The sequence below is a fragment of the Chiloscyllium plagiosum genome, chromosome 16 (assembly GCF_004010195.1).
Source record: "Chiloscyllium plagiosum isolate BGI_BamShark_2017 chromosome 16, ASM401019v2, whole genome shotgun sequence".
Taxonomy (NCBI): Eukaryota; Metazoa; Chordata; class Chondrichthyes; order Orectolobiformes; family Hemiscylliidae; genus Chiloscyllium; species Chiloscyllium plagiosum.
This window is the reverse complement of record NC_057725.1, coordinates 53,677,781-53,698,419: the sequence shown is the minus strand read 5'-3', so window position 1 is coordinate 53,698,419 and position 20,639 is coordinate 53,677,781. Positions and strand designations below refer to the sequence as shown.

Genomic DNA, 20,639 nt, shown 5'->3' with positions numbered 1-20,639 from the left:
TGGGCAAAGAATTTTCTCCTCATTCCCCATTGGTGAGCACTTTATATTTATGGCCCCTGCTTTTGGTCTGCCATGTAAGTGAAAACATCTTCTCTACAAATACCATGTCAAACTATTTCATAACTGTAATGAGTTCCAGCAGCTCAGTTCTCAGTCTTCTCTTTTAGAGACCGTGAGCCTGTTCAGTCTTACCCGATAAGTGCATCTTAGTTTTAGTGTCATTCCAGTGAATAATTTTAGTGCCTCCTCCAACACCTCTCCGTACATTTTTACTGTACTCCATGTGATCTAACCAGGATTAATATATCTTTTATATGCTTTTAAATTCTATCACTTTAGAAATAAACACCAAAGGTTTGTTTGCTTTTTAAAACATATATAATCTTACTTATTGTGTCACTACTTTCATTAATTTGTGCAACAACATCCCCAGATCTCTGTTCCTCAATCTCATTTGGACTCTTGATTTTCCAAGAAGTATGCAGCCTCCTCAATTTCCTGACCAAAACATATCACGTTGTTCTACCTGCATTCAATTTTCAAGTACGTTGCCAAATATTTGCATACAATTGTCTTCTTCTGTATTAATTACACCCCCCAGCAAGTTGGTGAGGATCTGTAAGCACTGGAATGCTCCATATTGTGTTGCCAAAAAATAGTATGGGTACTGCCTTGTCTAAATATTGTGCACACACTGGATCGAGAAATGGACAGAACTTCCAGATAATATTGATTCTATCTCCAGTTAAAAAAATGACAGAACAAAGTCAGATGGATCAACAATATTACACATTTATTTCCCTGTATTAACCTCGCTCCTCTATTCCCACAAGCCAAACATCTCCCTTAAGGTAACTGCCCATCTATTTTTTGAATCACTGGATGAAAATTTTCAAGGTGTAAGATGCAGGTTATAAGTCTTTGCTGTTGGTTGGAGTCTGGTCCAGGAGTAAAGTGGCTGCTACCATTTATGGTCTAACTTACAATATCTAACAAGAATAGGATTACAGCTTCTCACTTCCACTCAATCTTACTGACCACTGAGGTACATTCTGTCTCCCCCTCAATAAATGACGCTGAACATGAATGATAAAACGTTTCTTGCTGATAACTCCCTCTCTCATAGAGCCAGTTTGCCTTCTGCTTGTGTGGTTCACTGAGACCAATAGCTAATTCTGTGGGACTAAACCCAACCATAAATACCACAGCCCCCTTGTAAGTGGCGTGTATCCATGGTTGCCTTTATTGTAGGCTTAAATAGGAAAATGGTTTGTTTACTCATTGCTTTAGTCCACTTTAGATAGGACAAAATTGACAAAATCAAAACGTAGCACAACTGTCAAATGAATGATACTTACATTGAAATGATTTGACACACAATCCTGGGCTAAAAGATAGGCACAGGTTCCATTGAGGTTAGAGATGATTCCATCAAAGGTCGTAAAGTGCAACTCTCCAAACACAGTGCATGAAGTGCCCTCTGCAGGAAGATAGCAGTATAGTGAGCAATGGAAGAACATATTTAGAAAAGGTCAGAGCGCAACCAAGTCTTTCCCACTATGTTAATTGCTATTTTGAAGTGCAATTATAGTAGCTGTGTAGGCAAATGAAATGTGGCCGGGCCCTAGCTAGTGTTGTCAAATAGAGACACCTAGGGTATCAGGTGCATAATTCTTTGAAAGTTGCATCATAGGTAGCCATGGTGATTAAGAAGGTGTTTAGCACACTTGCCTTCATTGCTCAGACCATTGAGAGTAGGAGTTGGAATATCATGTTGAGGTTGTACAGGACATTGGTGAGGCCACTTTTGCAGTACAGTGTACAGTTCTAGTTGCCCTGCTATAGGAAGGATATTATTAAATTGGAAAGGTTCAGAAAAGGATCCTGCTGGAACTGGAGAGTGTGAGGTGTAAGAGGAAGCTGGATAGGCTGGAACCTTTTTCACTGGAGTGTAGGAGGTTGAGGGGTGACCTTACAGAGGTTTATAAAATCATGAGGGGCATAGATAACCTGAATAGCAAAGGCCTTTCCGAAAGTTGAGGGAGTTCAAAACTAGGGAGCATATTTTTAAGGTGAGAGAGGAAAGATTTAAAAGGGACCTGGGGGGCAGCCTTTTCACACAGAGGATGGGTTATGTGTGGAATTAACTGCCAGAGGAAGTGGTAGATGCAGGTACAGATACAACATTTAAAAGACATTTGGGTACATGAATAGAAAAGGTTTGGAGGGATATGGGCCAAAAGCTGGCAAACGCTAGTTTAGTTTGAGAAATTTGGTCAGCATGGGGAGTTAAACCAAAGGGTCTGTTTCAGTGCACTATGGCTCTATGAAAAGAAAGAGTCAATTAGTTTGTGGCATTGTTGGTTAAATTTTCTGCAAAACACTGGAACCATGGATTTATTTTTACATTTTTACAAAGTCCCAACGATAATAGAATGGATCCCTATCAGAAACGGTTCTGCACTCCAGCAGCACCTGAATACAATGAATATAGTACCCTTTTAAAAGTACTCTTTATAAAACCCGTGTTTGGAAGAATCGCTTTGATATATTTAATGCTGACTTACTTGGTCTTGTTGTCGGGACACAGCTCATGCAGCATTCTCCATCAGGCTGGGACAAGACAGACTGCGCTGGGCAGGAACTGGGAGGAGAGCACGGCTTGGGATGACACTCCAAAGTTCCATTGTTACAATGACAGAGATTACAGCCATCCAGCCAGTGAGTCTGATCCTGTCACAAACAGCAAAAAGAGAGAGAGAGAGATGAATGGGGAGAATCACAAAAGACCAGCACCCACCATCTAACGGACTAACTTTTAGATATTTTAGCTCCTGAAAAATTGGGAATGTGAATACAGAGGCACGATACATGTGGAACTCTACATCTAAACCATAGCAATCCTGGCCAGGATGTGCTTGGTGGACAATACAGGGAGAGTTCTACATTGTGTTCAACCTGTACCAAAGGTGATTGGGGAGTAACTTGGTCCCAGAACTATCACCGTTACTGATCCTGAAGAAGCAGCCAGACAACTAAAGGAGCACAAAGTTAATCTGGATTTCTGATCAAATTCCAAATTCTACTCCAGACTGAGGGCAGACAGAATGGACAGAACAGTTGCCAGTGGAGAATCCAGGATAGTCAACATCACTCTACTCTACTCCTTGCACATCAGCAGTAATTTTCCTGAATGTTGGAACAGGCTCGAAGCAGGGATTTTTGCCCAGGAAGATGGATAATGCTGCCTCGTTCTACACAGCATGGGGCCTCACTGCCAGCTTTCTCTGTCATTTCTTATTCATAATCGGGAGGGGAGCTGCAGTGACAAAGTAGCAAACATCATGAACAGCGGAGATACGAGGGGATAATTATTTCCTCACATCTTTTGGGAAAGAGCAGGCAGCCTCACCTCATGTACTTGATCCTGGTGCGCACACAGTGAATCAACACATACTGGGCAGCATTGACCCACTGGTGTCTCCTGCTGCAGTAAATCACACTGCAGGACCTGGCATTGCCCCTTCTGTGACTTGCACATAACTGTCCCTTCCTAAAAATAGGAAATATAATAATAGTCAGAACAGAACTAATTTCTTTTCTTTTGCACCAGATTTATTTACAATTCAAACAACTCAATTCAAATTGTAATCTGTCTATTACATCAACCTAACAGTCAAAATAGGCACAGAACAAAGGAATTAACAATGTTGCCGCAGTGTCTGGTTGCTGCCAGCAGATGGGAGTGTAACATTAGAAATAACTGATACTATGGGCAGACTCATAAAGGTCTTAAAAATGTGGGCTATTGAGAGATTCGTGGCAGAATCTGAGAAGACCTCTGGTCAGGCTAACCTTAACGTCGGGAGCACCTCGCTCCATATTTTATGCTTTTCACAAGCAGTGCACTTGGACTTTCATTGTACAGCCACAAATTTCCACTCGAGAGGGATTATTGCTTGTTAAACACCTTGTTAATGGCCCAACATATCCCATTGATATTCACGTTTCCATTTCATCAAATGTGCCAAGCAAACTCGATGTCAGGAGAACTGAACATGAAAATCACAGCAGGTGATTCAGCTCTCTGCTTGCTCTGAGCAAACTCCACACTGTTTATGGCCAAACAACATCTCAGCTGCCTGTACGCCTTATCCATGAATACTGGCATCTGGGATTTGCCAATCCCTCATTGCACACCTCTCCATCACACTGGTAGGCTGCTTAGGGAGCACACGCTCACACTGTAGGGCACACCAGAAAGTAGCATTGAAAGGTTCTGGCAGGGATGCCTTGTGTGCAGCGCCCAGCTCAAGGATTGGACCAGAGCTGCATCTCAGAGCTGCCTATTCGATCTCTCAATGCTTGGTGACTTGGCACTGAACTCTCAGAAACTTTTCCTTTGCCAGTTAGCCCATTGGCGATATAGCCAGAGCATGTGCTTCCAGATCAAGGAGCTCTTCGACACAAAGACTCAGACAGGCTGTTTCTCAGTAAGAAAGGGTTTGGGGTGGGACAGGATGATGACATCTTGATGTACGGCGCTCGGAAATATCTGTTTAACACCTACAGCACTTGCTAGCTGCCTGTGTGGCTTTCCGCTCTGCACAATTGGAACATGCAAGGAGGTGATGTGTTGGGGAAGGAGGAAGCTTTCCTTGTGCATGACAGAGCTCAGCGGAGTCAGGTGCTACATACCAGCCAGGACTTCAGAGATCCCTGGCTTCAGGAGATCAGAGCTGGGTGCAGTAGAGAATTGCAAACTGTGAAATATTTATTGGTAATGATGCTGAAATCTGGTTTTCACTGTCGGGACAAACCTCAGCCTCTACTGGTTTTGTTTGTCTTCACTTTTGCTTTCTGGAATTAAAAGCTTATGTTCAGAATTGTCTGAACACTTGCCTCTATGTTACATTTTCAGCTGGACAATGACAAGCCACAGGTCTCCAGCGGGCAGAGGACAGGGAAGTGCTAATATACAGGGTGTTTAGACAAGATGTTGTGATGAGGCTGTCATTTTAACAGGGTTAGTTTGTCCTTAGGTTTTCTTTAAAAGAGGGGTCATAGAGGCAGAGGTGTCAAAATGGCTGGGCAGAGCCTAGTTTAACAATGGCAGGGGAGTGGTCAGTTCTCTCAGTTCAGGTTTTTTCTAATTTATTTTAGTTGTAACAGTAAGAAGCTGTTGTAGTCCAGGGAAGGTTCCAAGCTTCAGCAGATATTTCCTGATTGGCTTTCTCTCTGAAATCTCTTCTGACTGTAAGAACCTGAGTTTTTGTTGGGCTGAAGGGTCTGTTTCCACACTGTAGGGATTCTTGAATTTCCCTTTTGCCAAGGGATGTGTTTGTGGGATGTTTCGGGAATTGGAACAGCTCCTTAGTTAGGTTGTTACACCAAGTCGGTTGGGTTTTCAAGTAGTTAAATTATTCTGAATTCTGTTTTCTTTTGTACATGTTTGAACTGTAGAGTTTAAATAAATTATGTTTTGCTTAAAGCTGAATAATTTGACCAGCTACATCACACCTGGAATGTACACTTCACATCTGCCTTTAATATAAGAAAAGGTTAGGGTCTGGGCTACCTTCTTAAAATATTTTGATGGAGTCTGGTGTGGTCCATAACAATGTAGCTAAGGTAAAGTGTGCGGCGCAGTGGTTAAACAGTGACAGGAGTAAGAGAATGTTCAAGGAATTCTCAGCGCTTCAGAACTGCCGTGCCATGACATTACTAGTGAGGGGCAACACTGGATTGCCAGTGCTCATCTTTCAAAGCTGGTGAGACTGCCAAGAATGACAGTCTTTCGGTGGATGGTGAGTTGTTCTGGGAACGACACACAATAAGATTGGGACTGGAATTAGACGTGAGAGACATCATAGGACAAAGCGTGCAATTAATGAAGTGAGAAAACTCACTAAGCCTGGCAATATAAATTTCTCCAAAACAAAAACCACAACACAACATGGACTTATCACAAACAAGATTCAGCCTTGTATCTCTAATCACTGGTGTCTAATGACTTTTAACTTCCACAGATGCCACCTGAAGGAGCGGCGCTCTGAAAGCTAGTGCTTCCAATTAAACCTGTTGGACTATAACCTGGTGTTGTGTGATTTTTAACAAATGCTGAGGGTATTGAACAAACACTGAGTTTTAGATTTCCAGCTCCTTCAGCTTGTTGTTTGCTGATCCCTAATCCTCAGCTGACCCTCATTATGTTCAGATTGATAAACTTCCACCAGAACCCCAATCCTCTTCCCGAACTCAGGGTCCATTTCCTCGGATTACTGACCTTCACAGCTTTTTCTTCAGGTTCTTCATTGTCACCTAATGACTCAATATCATCCACAAACACTGTTGACCACGGTTCAGAACTTGCTCTATCCACCTTGTTGGATTTACCAGTGAGATCTCACACATCCCAGGGCAGAACTATAACGTGGCAACTATAACTGTGATACCAGCACAGCAGACAGACTGGGGGAAAGGAGATTATAAAAGTGTTGGGATCCTATTGGACAGGCTCAGAGGCCTTGCTGAGTTTCTGTGCAGCATTTCCCTCACCTTTCTTCCCATTGCATGAATTGCTAGCCTTTTCTATCTGCCAACGTTGCCTCTAGGTGTTCACAGTATAAGCAGTGAAGATACCTCAATAACAGTTCACAACCTGTCCCCTTTAAGATGCTGTGCGTGTACAGCCACTGCAGTGATTTAAAGGAATTGTGTGCAGAAGTAAACAGGCTCTGAATAACAGGCTCTGAATAACAGACATAACTTAAATGTATCATTGCTCTTCACGCGGTAGCATCTCCAGTGACTGCACAGAATGATCTCCCAGTGCCCTCCTATGTGGCTGGAATGTTCAGAGTGGGATTGACCATTACTGCAAAGTGACATAAAGCTCCCACAACACCTTCTTCAGTCCATGTTCACAATTCATATAGATATCTGAAAAAGAAGAGATCAGGGGCTGGGTCCTCGGTTAAAACCAGCAGTCATACCATGGAGCGTAAGGGACAATGAGGTCTGCTAGTTGGAGTGGTCAGCAATGCTGAACTGAAGGGGAATATCTACCCGAAACGTACTCACAGCAATGCAAAAGATGAAACCACTTTCCTGGACTGCAATGTGCTCTCCCATAGTCCTCAGTTGTGTCCATCACATTAAACCTCAATGAAGCAAAGCCAGGAACAATTCAGTCAAATCTGTGTGTACTAGGAAGCGATGCAAGCCATCACTTGATGAAACTGGCAGAATATGATCTGCTCCAGGAATGAAGAAATGGAATGCTCCTTTGAGTATATATATCTTTAATTGAAAGTTAATGTTTTATCATCCCCTGAATTGATTATTCCCAAAATCAGTTTCCATCAGATGTAAGTTACACAATGTTTACTTACGGAGCATTGACACTGAAGGCAGGGCTCATCACGATGGATGAACTGAGATCCATTGGTGTAGTTCACGCCATTAAATAAACAGCCTGTGAAAAGTAAAAGAATGTCAGCATTTACTTGCTTCGGAAAATGTTCCTGGAAGAACACCACATCTTCCTCTATAATGATCCAGAGGCAAAGCTATGGACAGGGTTCATGTTAACCCCAAAGAATTGTTCAAGTGAAGTAAATATTTTTTTGGATTGTGACTTGTATCAAGTCAGGAAAAAATTCAGTCAAGTGTTCCTGCCACTTATTTCATGATAACATGTTAGTTACTTTAGCATCAACAGTGAATTGTGGAATATTGATCAATCTTTCAGTTTTTTATTGGATGGTGTGAACATACAGCCATGAGGGATTGATTCTAGGAAGGTAACTCAAAAATCTTATTAAATCCCTCACTATTTGTAGCAGCAATATGAATATCTTTGCTGGAGCCCATTAGTCCTTATGCAGATAGTCATAGAGTCATAGAGATGTACTGCGTGGAAACAGACCTGTCAGCCCAACTCATCCATGCCAACCAGATATTCCAATTAATCTGGTCCTATTTGCCAGCATTTAGCCCATATCCCTCTAAACTATTCCTATTCAGATACCCATATAGATGTCTTTTAATGCTGTAATTGTACCAACCTCCACCACTCCCTCTGGCAGCTCATTCTATTCACACACCACCCTCTCCATGAAAAAGTTGCCAATTAGGTCCCTTTTAAATCTTTTCCGTCTCAGCTTAAACCTATGCCCTCTAATTTTGAACTTGCCCACCCCAGGGAAAAGACTTTGTCTATTTACCCTATCCATGCCCCTCATAATTTTGTAAACCTCAACATCCTTGTAAATCTTTTCTGAACCCTTTCAAGTTTCACAACATCTTTCCGATAGGAAGGAGACCAGAATTGCATGCAATATTCCAAGAGTGGCCTAACCAATGTTCTGTACAGCCGCAACATGACCTCCCAACTCCTGTACTCAATACTCTGACCAATAAAGGAAAGCATATCAAGCATCTTCTTCACTATCCTGTCTACCTGCGACTCCACTTTCAAGGAACATGAACCTGCACTGCAAGGTCTCTTTGTTCAGCAACACTCCCCAAGACCTTACCATTAATTGTATAAGTCCTGCCCTGATTCGCCTTTCCAAAATGCAGCACCTCATATTTATCTAAATTAAACTCCATCTGCCACTCCTTGGCCCATTGGCCCATCTGATCAAGATTCCGTTCACTCACAGGTAACCTTCCTTGCTAGAAGACAGTGAGGTCTGTAGATGCTGGAGATCAAAGTTGAGAGTGTGTTGCTGGAAAAGCACAGCAGGTCAGACAGCATCCAAGGAGCAGCAAAATTGACGTTTTGGACTGGAGTCCTTCATTAGGAATGAGGCCTCATTCTTGAGGAACCTTGTTGAATACCTTGCTGAAGTCCATATAAATTACATCCACACTCTCCCCTCATCAATCCTCTTTGTTAATTCTTCCAAATACTTAATCAAGTTATTGAGACACGATTTCCCATGCACAAAGCTATGTTGACTATCCCTAATCAGTCCTTATCTTTCCAAATACATGTAAATCCCGTCCTTCAGGATTCCCTCCAACAACTTGCCCACCATTGATGTCAGGCTCACCAGTCTGTCGTTCCCTGGATTTTCCTTACTACCTTTCTTAAATTGTGGCACTACATTAGCCAATCTCCAGTTTTCCAGCACCTCACCAGCAATCACTTCCCTAGCTTCCCATAGAGTTCTAGGGTACACCTAATCAGGTCCTGGGGATTTATCCACTTTTATGCATTTTAAGACATCCAGCACCTTGTCCTCTATAGTATGGACATTTTTCAAGATGTCACCATCTATTTCCCCACATTCTATATCTTCCATATCCTTCTCCACAGCAAACACTGATGCAAAATATTTGCTTATATCTCCCCCATCGCCTGCAGTTCTACACATAGGCTGCCTTGCTGACCTTTAAGGAGCCCTATTCTCTCCCTAGTTATCCTTTTGTCCTTAATGTATTTGTAAAATCTCTTTGGATTGTCCTTAACTCTATTTGCCAAAGCTATCTTATGTCCCCCCTTTTGTCCTCCTGATTTCCCTCTTAAGTATACTCCTACTGAATTTATACAGTTCTATTTTGACCGAAACCTCAATTTCCCTCATCATCCCGCTTTGCCTACACCTACCAGCCTTGTCCTTCAGCCTAACAGGAACATACTGTCTCTGGACTTGTGTTTTCCCAATTTTTAAGGTTTCCCATGTGGTTTCACTACTCAGTCACATGGGAGATTGCAATAATCTAAATTACTGTCTAGTTATGTCCTTTAAATCCTTCAGAAAAGTAACCAGCCAACTCCATCTGCTACTATTCTAAGATCCAAACTCCAAATATGATATTCATATCAGACAGCTTTCAGCACACACTAAGTATCTAAAAGGCACTATCGGGGGCAGATAGGAAACAATATCAAGGACACAGTGCCTCAGTTGAAGCAGAGGATTTAGGCTGTCAACATCAAGAAGTGCAGCAGACATGGCATTACTGAAAGGATAGGAAGTGGTGTTAAGTTGCAGATGAGATTCTGAGAGAATTGACTGAGTAGTGAAACCACATGGGAAACCTTAAAAATTGGGAAAACACAAGTCCAGAGACAGTATGTTCCTGTTAGGCTGAAGTTCTCTTATGTCTGAGGGAGAGTACTCATCAAACAATGCATGTCTCTCTCGTGGAGTGCATCACTTAGTCAATGTCAGTGGCTTCATAGCACATTGTTTCTTCTTGTGTGCTTCTTTTAATATTAAATTATTACGTCTGGTTTTGTATCTTGCTCTCGCTCTGTGCTGCACTCAGTGCCTGAGACTGCAGCAGTGGGTATTTTGTGAAGGTGATTTTACTGTCATCTGCAGTGAGCAGTGTTTGAATCTACAGGTAGTGAAAGTGCTTAGCACTTTATGAATTAATGGAACAATCAACATTACGATCCTATCACAAGCTCAAAACATGTACCTGGTATATTAGCAATATCTTGTTTAGGCAATTGTGCTCTTGATTTCCTGCAAGTGGTGTTTAACAAACTGAACACTTCTTTTTGGTTCATGAGTGTAAGTGTATGTTCTAGTTAGCTCACTAACAGCATTAATCAGCTCACAACCATCTCTGACTTTTTTCTACACCTGTAGCCTGATCTGACCTCACTCAGGTCCTCATTATCCATGTACCACCCAAGCTGAACATTTTTCTTTCTTCCTCTCCCTTTGTGCTTACTCAAGTCTTCCTGGAAAATCTTGCCTTGAAAACTGGAAGCATTTAGCGAAGTGGTTTTGGCCATTGTTGGTGAAGGCAGCTCAGTCTGTGTCACAGAGTGCCCCTGGTCCATACTGCCGGTGCTCCTGTCCATTTCTGTGGTGTGTCCAACCACTGGTTGTTGTGTTGTGACAATCTCAGATCTCTCAGGCGAAGCAGTGAATCCCTGCGCTAGTTTGCTCCTGACACTCCACAGCAAAATCCGATGCAGGGTGTGCTGCCTGGCTGTGGGACTGGCTGAAGGAGACACAGATAACAGCCTGCCATCCAGGCCAGAGGGATGAAGCTGAACTGTCGCTCTCCAATGTCCTCGGGAGAACCGTGTTGGTGCCGGTTTCTCAGGGATCATATTGTCGGTGATAGGAGGGTACAACACTGAGCTCTCAGTAGATACTGGAAAAGAATGGAAATTCAGGACATAGAATCAGAGGTCAAAAATTGTTGATGACTCTTGTGATAATATCAATGAAGCAGTTGATCAGTTTCATCAAGACCATCCTTCCATACCCATATGATTTCAGCATATCATAGAATCTAACTGCCTCTAGAAAAATTCAATGTGTCTTTGTCTGCACTGCTTTAAGATGAAATGACCCAGTCACTATTTGGGTGAATAAGTACTGAAATGGTAGTTTATCACAGGAGTTTATCAGCTCCTGTTTCACCAGCAATAATTACCAGCAAGTGCTTGAAAACTCCACTGACACGCGGGAATTATTTTTCAGATGCACTTCCAATGAAGTAGCAGAGCTAGAGCAGATTATAAGAACCTCAGGACCTTTTAATCTTTAAACTAACCGTCAGGACTTACACTGAAATTAAGCTCGGAATTTATGTTTGGAATTGCACTTAGGATCTCAGATGTGCCCCTTTGGTCCCATCTCAGACAAAGATCAAGGATCATGGAGTCATCGAGTCATGCAGCAGGGAAACAGACCCTTCGGTCCAACCAGTCTGTGACAAACATAATCCCAAACTGAACTAGTCCCACCTGCCTGCTCCTGGCCCATATCCCTCCAAACCTTTCCTATTCATGTACTAATCAATCTACTGTTGTAATTGTACCAGCATCCAACACTTTCTCAGGAAGTTCATTCCACATGTGATCCACCCTCTGTGTAAAAACAATTGCCTCTTATGTCTTTTTTAAATCCTTTTCCTCAGCTTAAAAATATGCCTCCTACTCTTGAAATCCCATCCTACGGAAAAGACAACTACCATTAACTCTATCCATGCCCCTCATTATTTTATAAACTTCTATCAGGTCACCCCTCAACTTCCTACAATCCAGTGAAAAAGGTCCCAGCCTGTCCAGCCTTTCTTTATAACACAAACCTTCCATACCAATTAGAATTAAATCATATTTCAAAATGTAACTTGACATTTTAAATTATTTTGTGCCCCGATAAGTTACTGATAAAACTAATTATCATGAGGACCAGTCCTCAACCAGCTCCACTGAAGAGGGTACTTACAGTCAGGACACATGGGACAGCAGCTGCCAGGGATATGAAGTAAAGGCTCTTCACACTCCAACTCTGTACAACTATCTCCTTTCCAGTCACACTCTACATTGCCTTCCTGGGGTGGGAGAGGCAGAGAGTCATGCTATTGAAAAACTATCTCAGTATCTCACACAAGAACAGCACCAAACAGATCAACATTGGCACAAAACCTCAACTGAACATCAAGGTGCAAATTAATAACTTACACGAGTGAAATACTGATCTGTGACACAAGTTTTATTCCAACCCAGAGTTTGGGAGAGGGGGTTTAGAATCTCTGATTTTTTTTAGATTCAGGATAGAAGCTCACACTGTACATGGAATGGTCAAATCACAGGGCGGCACGTTGGCTCAGTGGTTAGCACTGCTGCCTCACAGCGCCAGGGACCCAGGTTTGATTCCAGCCTCGGGCGACTGTTCGTGTGGGGTTTGTACATTCTCCCTGTGTCTGTGTGGGTTTCCTCCAGGTGCTCCGGTTTCCTCCCACAGTCCAAAAATGTACAGGTCAGGTAAATTGGCCACGCTAAATTGCCCGTAGCATTAGATGCATTTGTCAAAGGGAAATGGGTCTGGGTGGGTTACTCTTCGGACGGTCAGTGCGGACTTGTTGAGCCGAAGGGCCTATTTCCACACTGTAGGGAATCTAATCTAATCTAATCTAAAGATCACTGCTGAACTTAGATTACGAGAGGAGACCACATCTCATTGTGACCTTCTCCATTCAACAAACAGTAAAATGAGGTATCTCATTTTCTATAATAGTCACCCAATTTGATGAGACCTTTTGCTGAAATGTGTGGTGACTGAACAATCTTCATTGGCACCCCCTCGAAACAACTGTTTGAAAATCTACTCTTATATCCTCATGCGCTGTAGCCAATTTGAAATCAACTTTATTTTTACAGAATTGACTCAAAATACAAGCTGACCCAATTAAGCCTTAATAACCAGTGGAGGCCCCCTTTTCAATAATGAACAGGAAACATTCATTAAATGTGAATACTCATTGAATCCCTACAAAGTGGAAACAGGCCCTTCAGCCCTACAAGTCCACACTGACCCTCCGAAGAGTATCCCACCCAAACCCACTCTCCATTACTCTACATTTACCCCTAACCTACACGTCCATGCACACAATGGGCAATTTAGCATTGCCAATTCATCTGACCTTCACATCTTTGGGCTGTGGAAGGAAATTGGATCACCCAGAGGAAACCCACACGGGGATAATGTGCAAACTCCACACAAACAGTCTCCCGAGGCTGAAATTCGAGCCCGGATCCCCAGTGCTGTGAGGCCGCAGTGCTAAGTACTAAGCCACCATGCTGCCCTGAATATTGTTATCAATAATTTTTATAAATAGCAATCACTTTCATTATGAGCAGATATTGACAAATTCTAAATGCAGTTTGGCCTATAATTGTCTTCTTGACCGCTCTGCCTTCAATACTGACATTGATCTTTCATTCAGTGATAGACCCAGGTCAGAATACGTTTAATGCTTCTTACATTTAAGTTCTCTCCTGATTATGGTGACTGCCTGCCTCCCTCCCTCTCCCTTGCCTTTTGACAACTTTTACCATCTGTGCACATGTCTAGTGCTCGACTTAATCCATGTAGGTGAAGAATAAAATACACCCATACATTCAAGGAGCCACACTTCAGCCACATGCAGCTTGAGTAATAACTGGACAAAACAGAGTGGTGAAAAGCTAGTGAGGTGGTCAGAAACAACCAATTACATGGTGCATTTTGGTAGCGCCTAGATCACCGAAATGAGGACCTCCAGGTATTCGGATTCTATTCAATATCTCATGTCTCCTTAAACCAAACTCTGATCCAGCACTTGTTGTCTACTTTGTGTAAGAACATGAGCAGCCATTTATCCAAACATCAGTGTTCCTCTGAGTGGCATGTAACCTATCGGGAACTGCATTCCACCTTCTGAGGAAATGTTTGTGTAACCGGTGCTTTAAGTTTGAGAATAAAGCAAAGTTCCTTCACCCATCCTCACAATCCCACTGTTCAGCCATGGACAATAGTACAGGAGAAATCTAGTTACTTGGGAGTTCTGAGAAAGGGTCACTGGACCCGAAACATTAACTCTGATTTCTCTCCACAGACAGTGCCAGACCTGCTGAGCTTTTCCAGCAATTTCTGTTTTTGTTTCAGATTTCCAGCACCTGCAGCTCTTTCAGTTTTTTTAAGATACATGTGTTCCCCATCAATAGCCAATCCCATTCTCATTTGACCAACTACTTTTTATCAATGATTTAAATATTTCAGCCACAATTGTGTTTTATGTTAATTTATTCTGTGGGATTATTACCTTGGAAAAGTATTGTTCCTTTCATTTTCATATCACTCAATGCTTGGGACTTCTAAACTTCTGTCTTCACATTCTACACTCTCAATGAAAGAAAAACAACCCATTTGCATCCATCACATCCACTCACTGTGACAACACCTACCTTACAGAGACAGACGACACAGGGGTCAGTGGCTGAGATATAATATCCTCCATCTTCCAGAACTTGGCCATCATATAGACACACTACAGAGAGGAGTTAAATAAGAAAGCTTGGAAAACAAAGTTATCATTATTAGAGAAAAAAATGAAATTAATGAAATAATCCAGCAACAAGTAGTTAAAGAACTACAAACAGCGATAAAAAGCCAAGCAGGGAAAAGGAAGTGCTTAAATCCAACTTGGACTATGTCAACGGTCAACATTCAGAAATTAATGGGCTGCGTAACTGGCAGAGAGAGCATACAAATGTATCAGATATCCCTCATTCAACAAATTTGGGATTAATTGGTAAAAAGCTTAGAGAGACACAATATCTTGACAGATCTTAAAATCAAGCATAAAAAAGAAAGTTCTGAGGAAGGGTCACTCGACTCTGATTTCTCTCCACAGATGTTGTTGGACCTGCTGAGCTTTTCTGGCAATATTTCTATTTTTGTCTCACAAAAAAGGAACTTCAACTGAGGTGCAAAGAGGAAAGCTCATTGCAAATTTCTTACAAGTTCAGCCATTGTTCTCAATCAACGAACACAGCAAAAGCTTGGGGAAAATGTTTCATTTGCACAGAGGTGTTCAGAACTCAGAGATCACTACAAACTATGAACTGACTATGAAAGTTCCAGAGGAACTATGAATGTCCCCTGTAGTTAATTAATCTTATGTTTAAAAAAGACACTCTTGCAAGAGAGCAGACATCTTCCTTGAAGTTTGAAGAAGACCGTCAGGGAGAAGCAAGCCGCAGAATAGGGGCAGTCTTGTGGAAAACACCTTAGCAATACTGCAGACCACAGAGCTATGCAGGAATTTCTTCCCCCTCCTGATTCTGAAGTCTATTCTCCCAACAACAATGATGCACTTCTAGTTTCTGATAGCATTCCAGAAATGTTCGCATCCTCTGAAGAGCTGCGGACAATGATAAGTGAGGCCTTGCATCCTGTAAAACTTCCAAGAGAGCTGAGAATGCTAATTGGAGACTGATGCCTCAAGTGAAAAATATGCGTGTGGAGTGGGGGAGATGGGAATTGGGAGTACGGAGGTTTTTCATGATGGTTAAAAATGGAGCCGTTGAAGAAATTGAGAAGTGATGTGAAGTAAAGAGTTCATCTACTTTAAGAATAGCCACTCAGCGTATGAAAAAGGAACAATACAATAGTGTTGTCAGATCACATGGACCTGGATGTCAGATCACATGGACCTGGACTCTTGAGTCTCTCAGATCCAATAATATGCCCTGTCTTACCATGACTTGTAAGCAATTAGGTTTAATAAAGCCGAGTCATGGTCACTCAGCGGAGTGTGGATACCATCTTACCACAAACCAAACCAAACAACAATGAACCAGTTACACACCAGATTAAGCCACACTGTTACATACATGAAAATCATTGAGCCAGTCACATGTTAGGAGGACAGGGGAGGATGGTATTACAACCACTGGTTGCTCCTCAGTCATTGAAACAATGGATTGATCATTTGGAAGATACAGTGAAAACATAAGTTTTTAACAAATTGGCCTCATCAGAATTGATGTAGCAAGCTGCCTATTCAAAAAAGGCTGCCCAGAGGTAGCTTTCTGGATTAAAACTGAAATTGTAGGCAGCCTACCTGCAGGACACCCTTGACCCTATATTATCAGAAGGAACTGTGATGAAATTTTCAAATCCAGAAATGGAGGCAAGATCAAGGAAGCAGTGATCTATCTGTTCCATAAAGCCCCATGGAGCATTTTGTTAATCCTGGTCTCACAAGCTGGGAGATGATGGCATCATGGTAATATCTGGATATTGAACAAGTAAAAAAAAATTCTCTGGGTTCATCAGAATCATGGAAGGAAATCTGCCAACCTAACTTGATCTGGCCTACATGTGACTCCAGAGCCACATGCTTAACTCTTAACTGCCCTCTGAATTCACCTAGTGAGCCACCCAGTTCAAGGACGATCAGGGAATGGTTACAATGCTGGCCTTACTATAGTGATGCTCACATCCCACGAAGGAATATAGAAAGGGGAAAGGTAACTGATTTTTGCTCACCATGTTTTGTTCAGAAAGACAGATGCTCCATTAATAGGTCATTAAAGTGGCTCAGTGGCCCTATGTATGTCCTAAGAACCTGATTTGTATTTCTCCATCAGTTTTCTGCCCAAGTTAGGGACATACAGCACAATGACCCAAGAAAACAGTGGCATTAAAATGGTCAAATCCAATGGCATTGATTTTAATTGCAGTTCAGTCTACTTTGCATCATCCACTTGGTGATTTTACAAACAGCTTGTGCAGAAGCAGATGCAGTAAGATCAGTGGACAGCACTGTGCACTCTTGACCCAATGTTTGCTCCCAACAGAAACTGATTGCCACTGTAAAAATCCCTGCAATTGCAATAGTTCATTACATTTGCTGGAATACTCCCGACACAGTACTTCACTTCTTGACTTCCCAAAGCCTGTCTAATAGCCACAAGGCACAAGTTAGGAGAACAATGGAATACTCCCTATTTGCCTGGCTGAGTGCAGCTCCAACAACACTCAAGATGCTTGACACCATCCAGGACAAAGCAATCTGCTTGCTTGGCACCACATCCATAAGCATCTACTCCCTGCACAACTGATGCTCAGTAGCAGCAGCATGTACTATCTACAAGATGCACTGCAGAAATTCACCAAAGATCCTTAGACAGCACCTTCCAAAGCAATGATCTCTTCCATCTAGAAGGTTGTAGGCAGCAAATACATAGGAACACCACCACCTGTAAGTTTCTCTCCAAGCCACTCACCATCTTGACTTGGAAATATGTTCCTGTTCCTTCACTGCCAGTGAGTCAGAATCCTAGAATTCCCTTCCTAAGGGCATTGTTGAGTTAACCTACAGCACATAGACTGCAGTGGTTCAAGGAGGTAACTCACCACCACCTTCTCAAGGGGCAACTGGGGAGGGAAAAACAAATGCTGTCCAACCAGCCCACGAGTGAATAAAAGAATCACTTCTTAACCAGTCAGTCACAATTTGATGCATAACAAACATGTCACACAATAAAGAATCAGCTACAAGAAATTAATTCAAAATATGATGTGCTGGATCCATGTTCTCTCTGGAACACTGGCCATTCGAGATTTAGGAAAACAGGACCTGATGTGGAGATGATTTTCTGTACACAGTGCCCCATCTGGTGAAGCTGATTTTCAGAAGCTTTATTTGGATGCTCATTGAGCTAACTACAAGAAATAGTCTAACATTTGTTCAATGGTCCTCCCACAGAATTTGGAAGATAAAGCAGAGACTTTGCTGATGAAATTTCTCTAGCTCGGTGTGCTGCTGATATTCAGTATGGGACAGGAGTGCAGTGATGACAACTGCTATGTGAACTTGGACTTTTTGTTGACTTGAGATCCTTGTTTCCATGGAAACTGATCTGGTCTTGAATCTCCTTGTCAATGTTGGCTGTTTGACAAAGCTGGCTGCCAACCTATGGTTTACAAGTAAGATCACAGTAAAACACGGAAACGAAGATGCAGGCACAATGTCACTATGAGTTATAAGTACTGAAACACTGTTGGATCTAAGACTGAAACACTGTTGGATCTTACCTGAGCAAGTTGGGCAGCATTCACCAGGCATGGAGTAGGGATTCTCACAGGAAGGTGGTTCACACATCAGAATGTCACAACTTACTTCTCCAAACTGTTTGAGAGAGATGGACAGAGAGTAAGAGGACGGTGATACGGAGAAACTGAGTTACAGAGTAGGGAGATTGAGATGTGGAGTCAGAAGGTGAGAGAAAGAGACCAACATAGATGGAGTAACACAGAGAGAGAGAGAGAGAGAGGGAATGAGGTAGAAGGGGATGCACTGGGGAGATGGAAACTCACAAATCAACATTTTCCAAAAATCACAGGAAATATGAAAAAAATTACAGAATCATTAACATCACAAAACATTACCATGTGATAATGTACTGGGGAACCAACAGTTAAAAGCCTCCATTTAAAGTTTCCATCTTGCAATAATAGTTTGTCTTACATTTTTAAAATGGCAGTCACAGCAACCGTGAGAATGAATTTAAGAATGTAATACTCTTGACATAACCTTGTAGCTGTTCTTTCTCAGGCGGAACTGTCATCACCTCCAATGAATAAAATACTGATAATTTTTTTTTGCTTTATCTGCTTTGACACAAGAGAATGGCACCAGATGTAGAAACATTTAAATCAATAACTTTGTTTCGACCGATGTGAACAAGACTAAAATGTGTTAGTCATCTAATTTTAATTACAAGAACTTAATTAGAGGTAGAAACATTACATTGTGAGGGAACTGAAACATATGAAATTGTTACGCACATAAGGGCTATAAAATATGCTGCTTTTTTGCTAAAAATCAGAGATCTGTCATTAGTCCATCCAAGGTTATCTTATTTGATACTCTGGACTATAGGCTTCATCTCTCACCGGCTTAATCTAAATAAAGTGTGTTTTGATATTGAAACTTTTGTGTGGTCCGAGATTTTTTTTTTAAGTCAACATATGAACTTAAACTCTCTTCCCTTGTCTGATTCAAATAGCTCTATTAAAAAAGATGTTGATAATAAAACTTATAGAACTAGCATTCTCTGATACTAATCTGGCAGTTGGTAATTAGAAACAAAATGATCATTTGCAACCAAACTTTGACATCAACATCAGATCAATATTTGCTTGCCCATGAACATTGGTATTACAAATTTAAAAGCTCCATTTTAACAAGTGAAATCAAAAGGCTGTCAAGATGTTGCAGCATGCCACGTGACATTTTGCATTGGCACTGTGGGCCAAGAGTCCGTAGCCATTACCTGGTTAAAGATGGAGCCGAGTGTCACCATTGCTTCACTGTCACCTGGTCAAAATTCTGGAATTCTCTTCCTAAGTGCATTGTGGGTCAACTTACAGCAGGTGGACTGCAGCAGTTCAAGAAGGCAGCTCACCACCACCTTCTCAAGGGTAACTAGGGATGGGCAATATAAGTGCTGGCCAACCAGCAATGTCCACATCACATAAATGATTAGAAAAAAAAAGCCCACAACATGGGCTGAACTTGGAACAAGATAATTTGGGTCAGATCATCATGTTTGTTGCCTATTTTTAAAGTAGAAAGCAGCTCTTCAGACATAGAGAAACCATCAACAAAACCATTGAATCTACTTTGGCCAACTGAGCAGCCAAGGTTGCTCACAACAGCACCTTAAAATTAGGAGAAGGCCTCTCTCCAATCTGTTCCAACGTCAAGATCACATGAGAACCAACCTCCTGGCATTGACAACAATAAACTTTGCAACTTACTGAAAAAGCTCTACAAGTCCTTCACTGCAATGAAAACTTCAACACATCTAAGAAAATACAGATCTGATACAAAAACTGAAACAATTCCATGCTGTAATTGCATCTTTTTGTTTTCAAGTGTATCTAATCTTTGTGCAAATTGAATTAGTAAGATGTTGCATTTTTAAACATCCAGGCAATGCTTGTAATAACAAATAACCTTCTTTGTTTTAGAATTTACACAGAAAGCTTGCTATTAGAATGACTTAAACTGGGGACATCCACTCTGAGTTTACATGTAAACCTCAGATTAAAACACCTTAATCGTGGTCATTAAGAACACTAATTCTATCTGGGACAACAACCACTTTGTTCCATGCAACATTCAGCCATAACGCAGGCTGGCTACACAGTGAATCAGTCTATCAACTACATTCAATATATAGCTCATAACAACATTAATTTCTTGCGACTGAACCGCAGCCTTATTTGACTTGCAATCCCCCTCTTGTTCACTATATGTTTAAGGTCCATCCCTCCTCCTCCTCCATTCAGCCCCCGCCCCCGCCCCTGCCCCTG

At 41.8% G+C, this 20,639-nt stretch overlaps 1 protein-coding gene across 5 annotated transcripts in view; it reads right to left on the bottom strand.

The window, feature by feature from the left end:
* LOC122557922 (von Willebrand factor C and EGF domain-containing protein-like) overlaps positions 1-20,639 on the bottom strand; it is a 326,824-nt gene that overhangs the window by 18,942 nt on the left and 287,243 nt on the right. For 4 of the 5 annotated variants that reach the window (XM_043706141.1, XM_043706143.1, XM_043706145.1 and 1 more), the window contains 8 exons: positions 18,354-18,447; positions 14,714-14,796; positions 12,213-12,318; positions 10,699-11,130; positions 7,395-7,477; positions 3,413-3,553; positions 2,568-2,733; positions 1,359-1,480 (listed from right to left, as the gene is read on the bottom strand). In XM_043706141.1, the coding sequence (XP_043562076.1) occupies positions 1,359-1,480; positions 2,568-2,733; positions 3,413-3,553; positions 7,395-7,477; positions 10,699-11,130; positions 12,213-12,318; positions 14,714-14,796; positions 18,354-18,447 (1,227 nt within the window). The remainder of the gene's footprint in view (positions 1-1,358; positions 1,481-2,567; positions 2,734-3,412; positions 3,554-7,394; positions 7,478-10,698; positions 11,131-12,212; positions 12,319-14,713; positions 14,797-18,353; positions 18,448-20,639) is intronic. The other variant, XM_043706142.1, reaches the window with a different exon arrangement.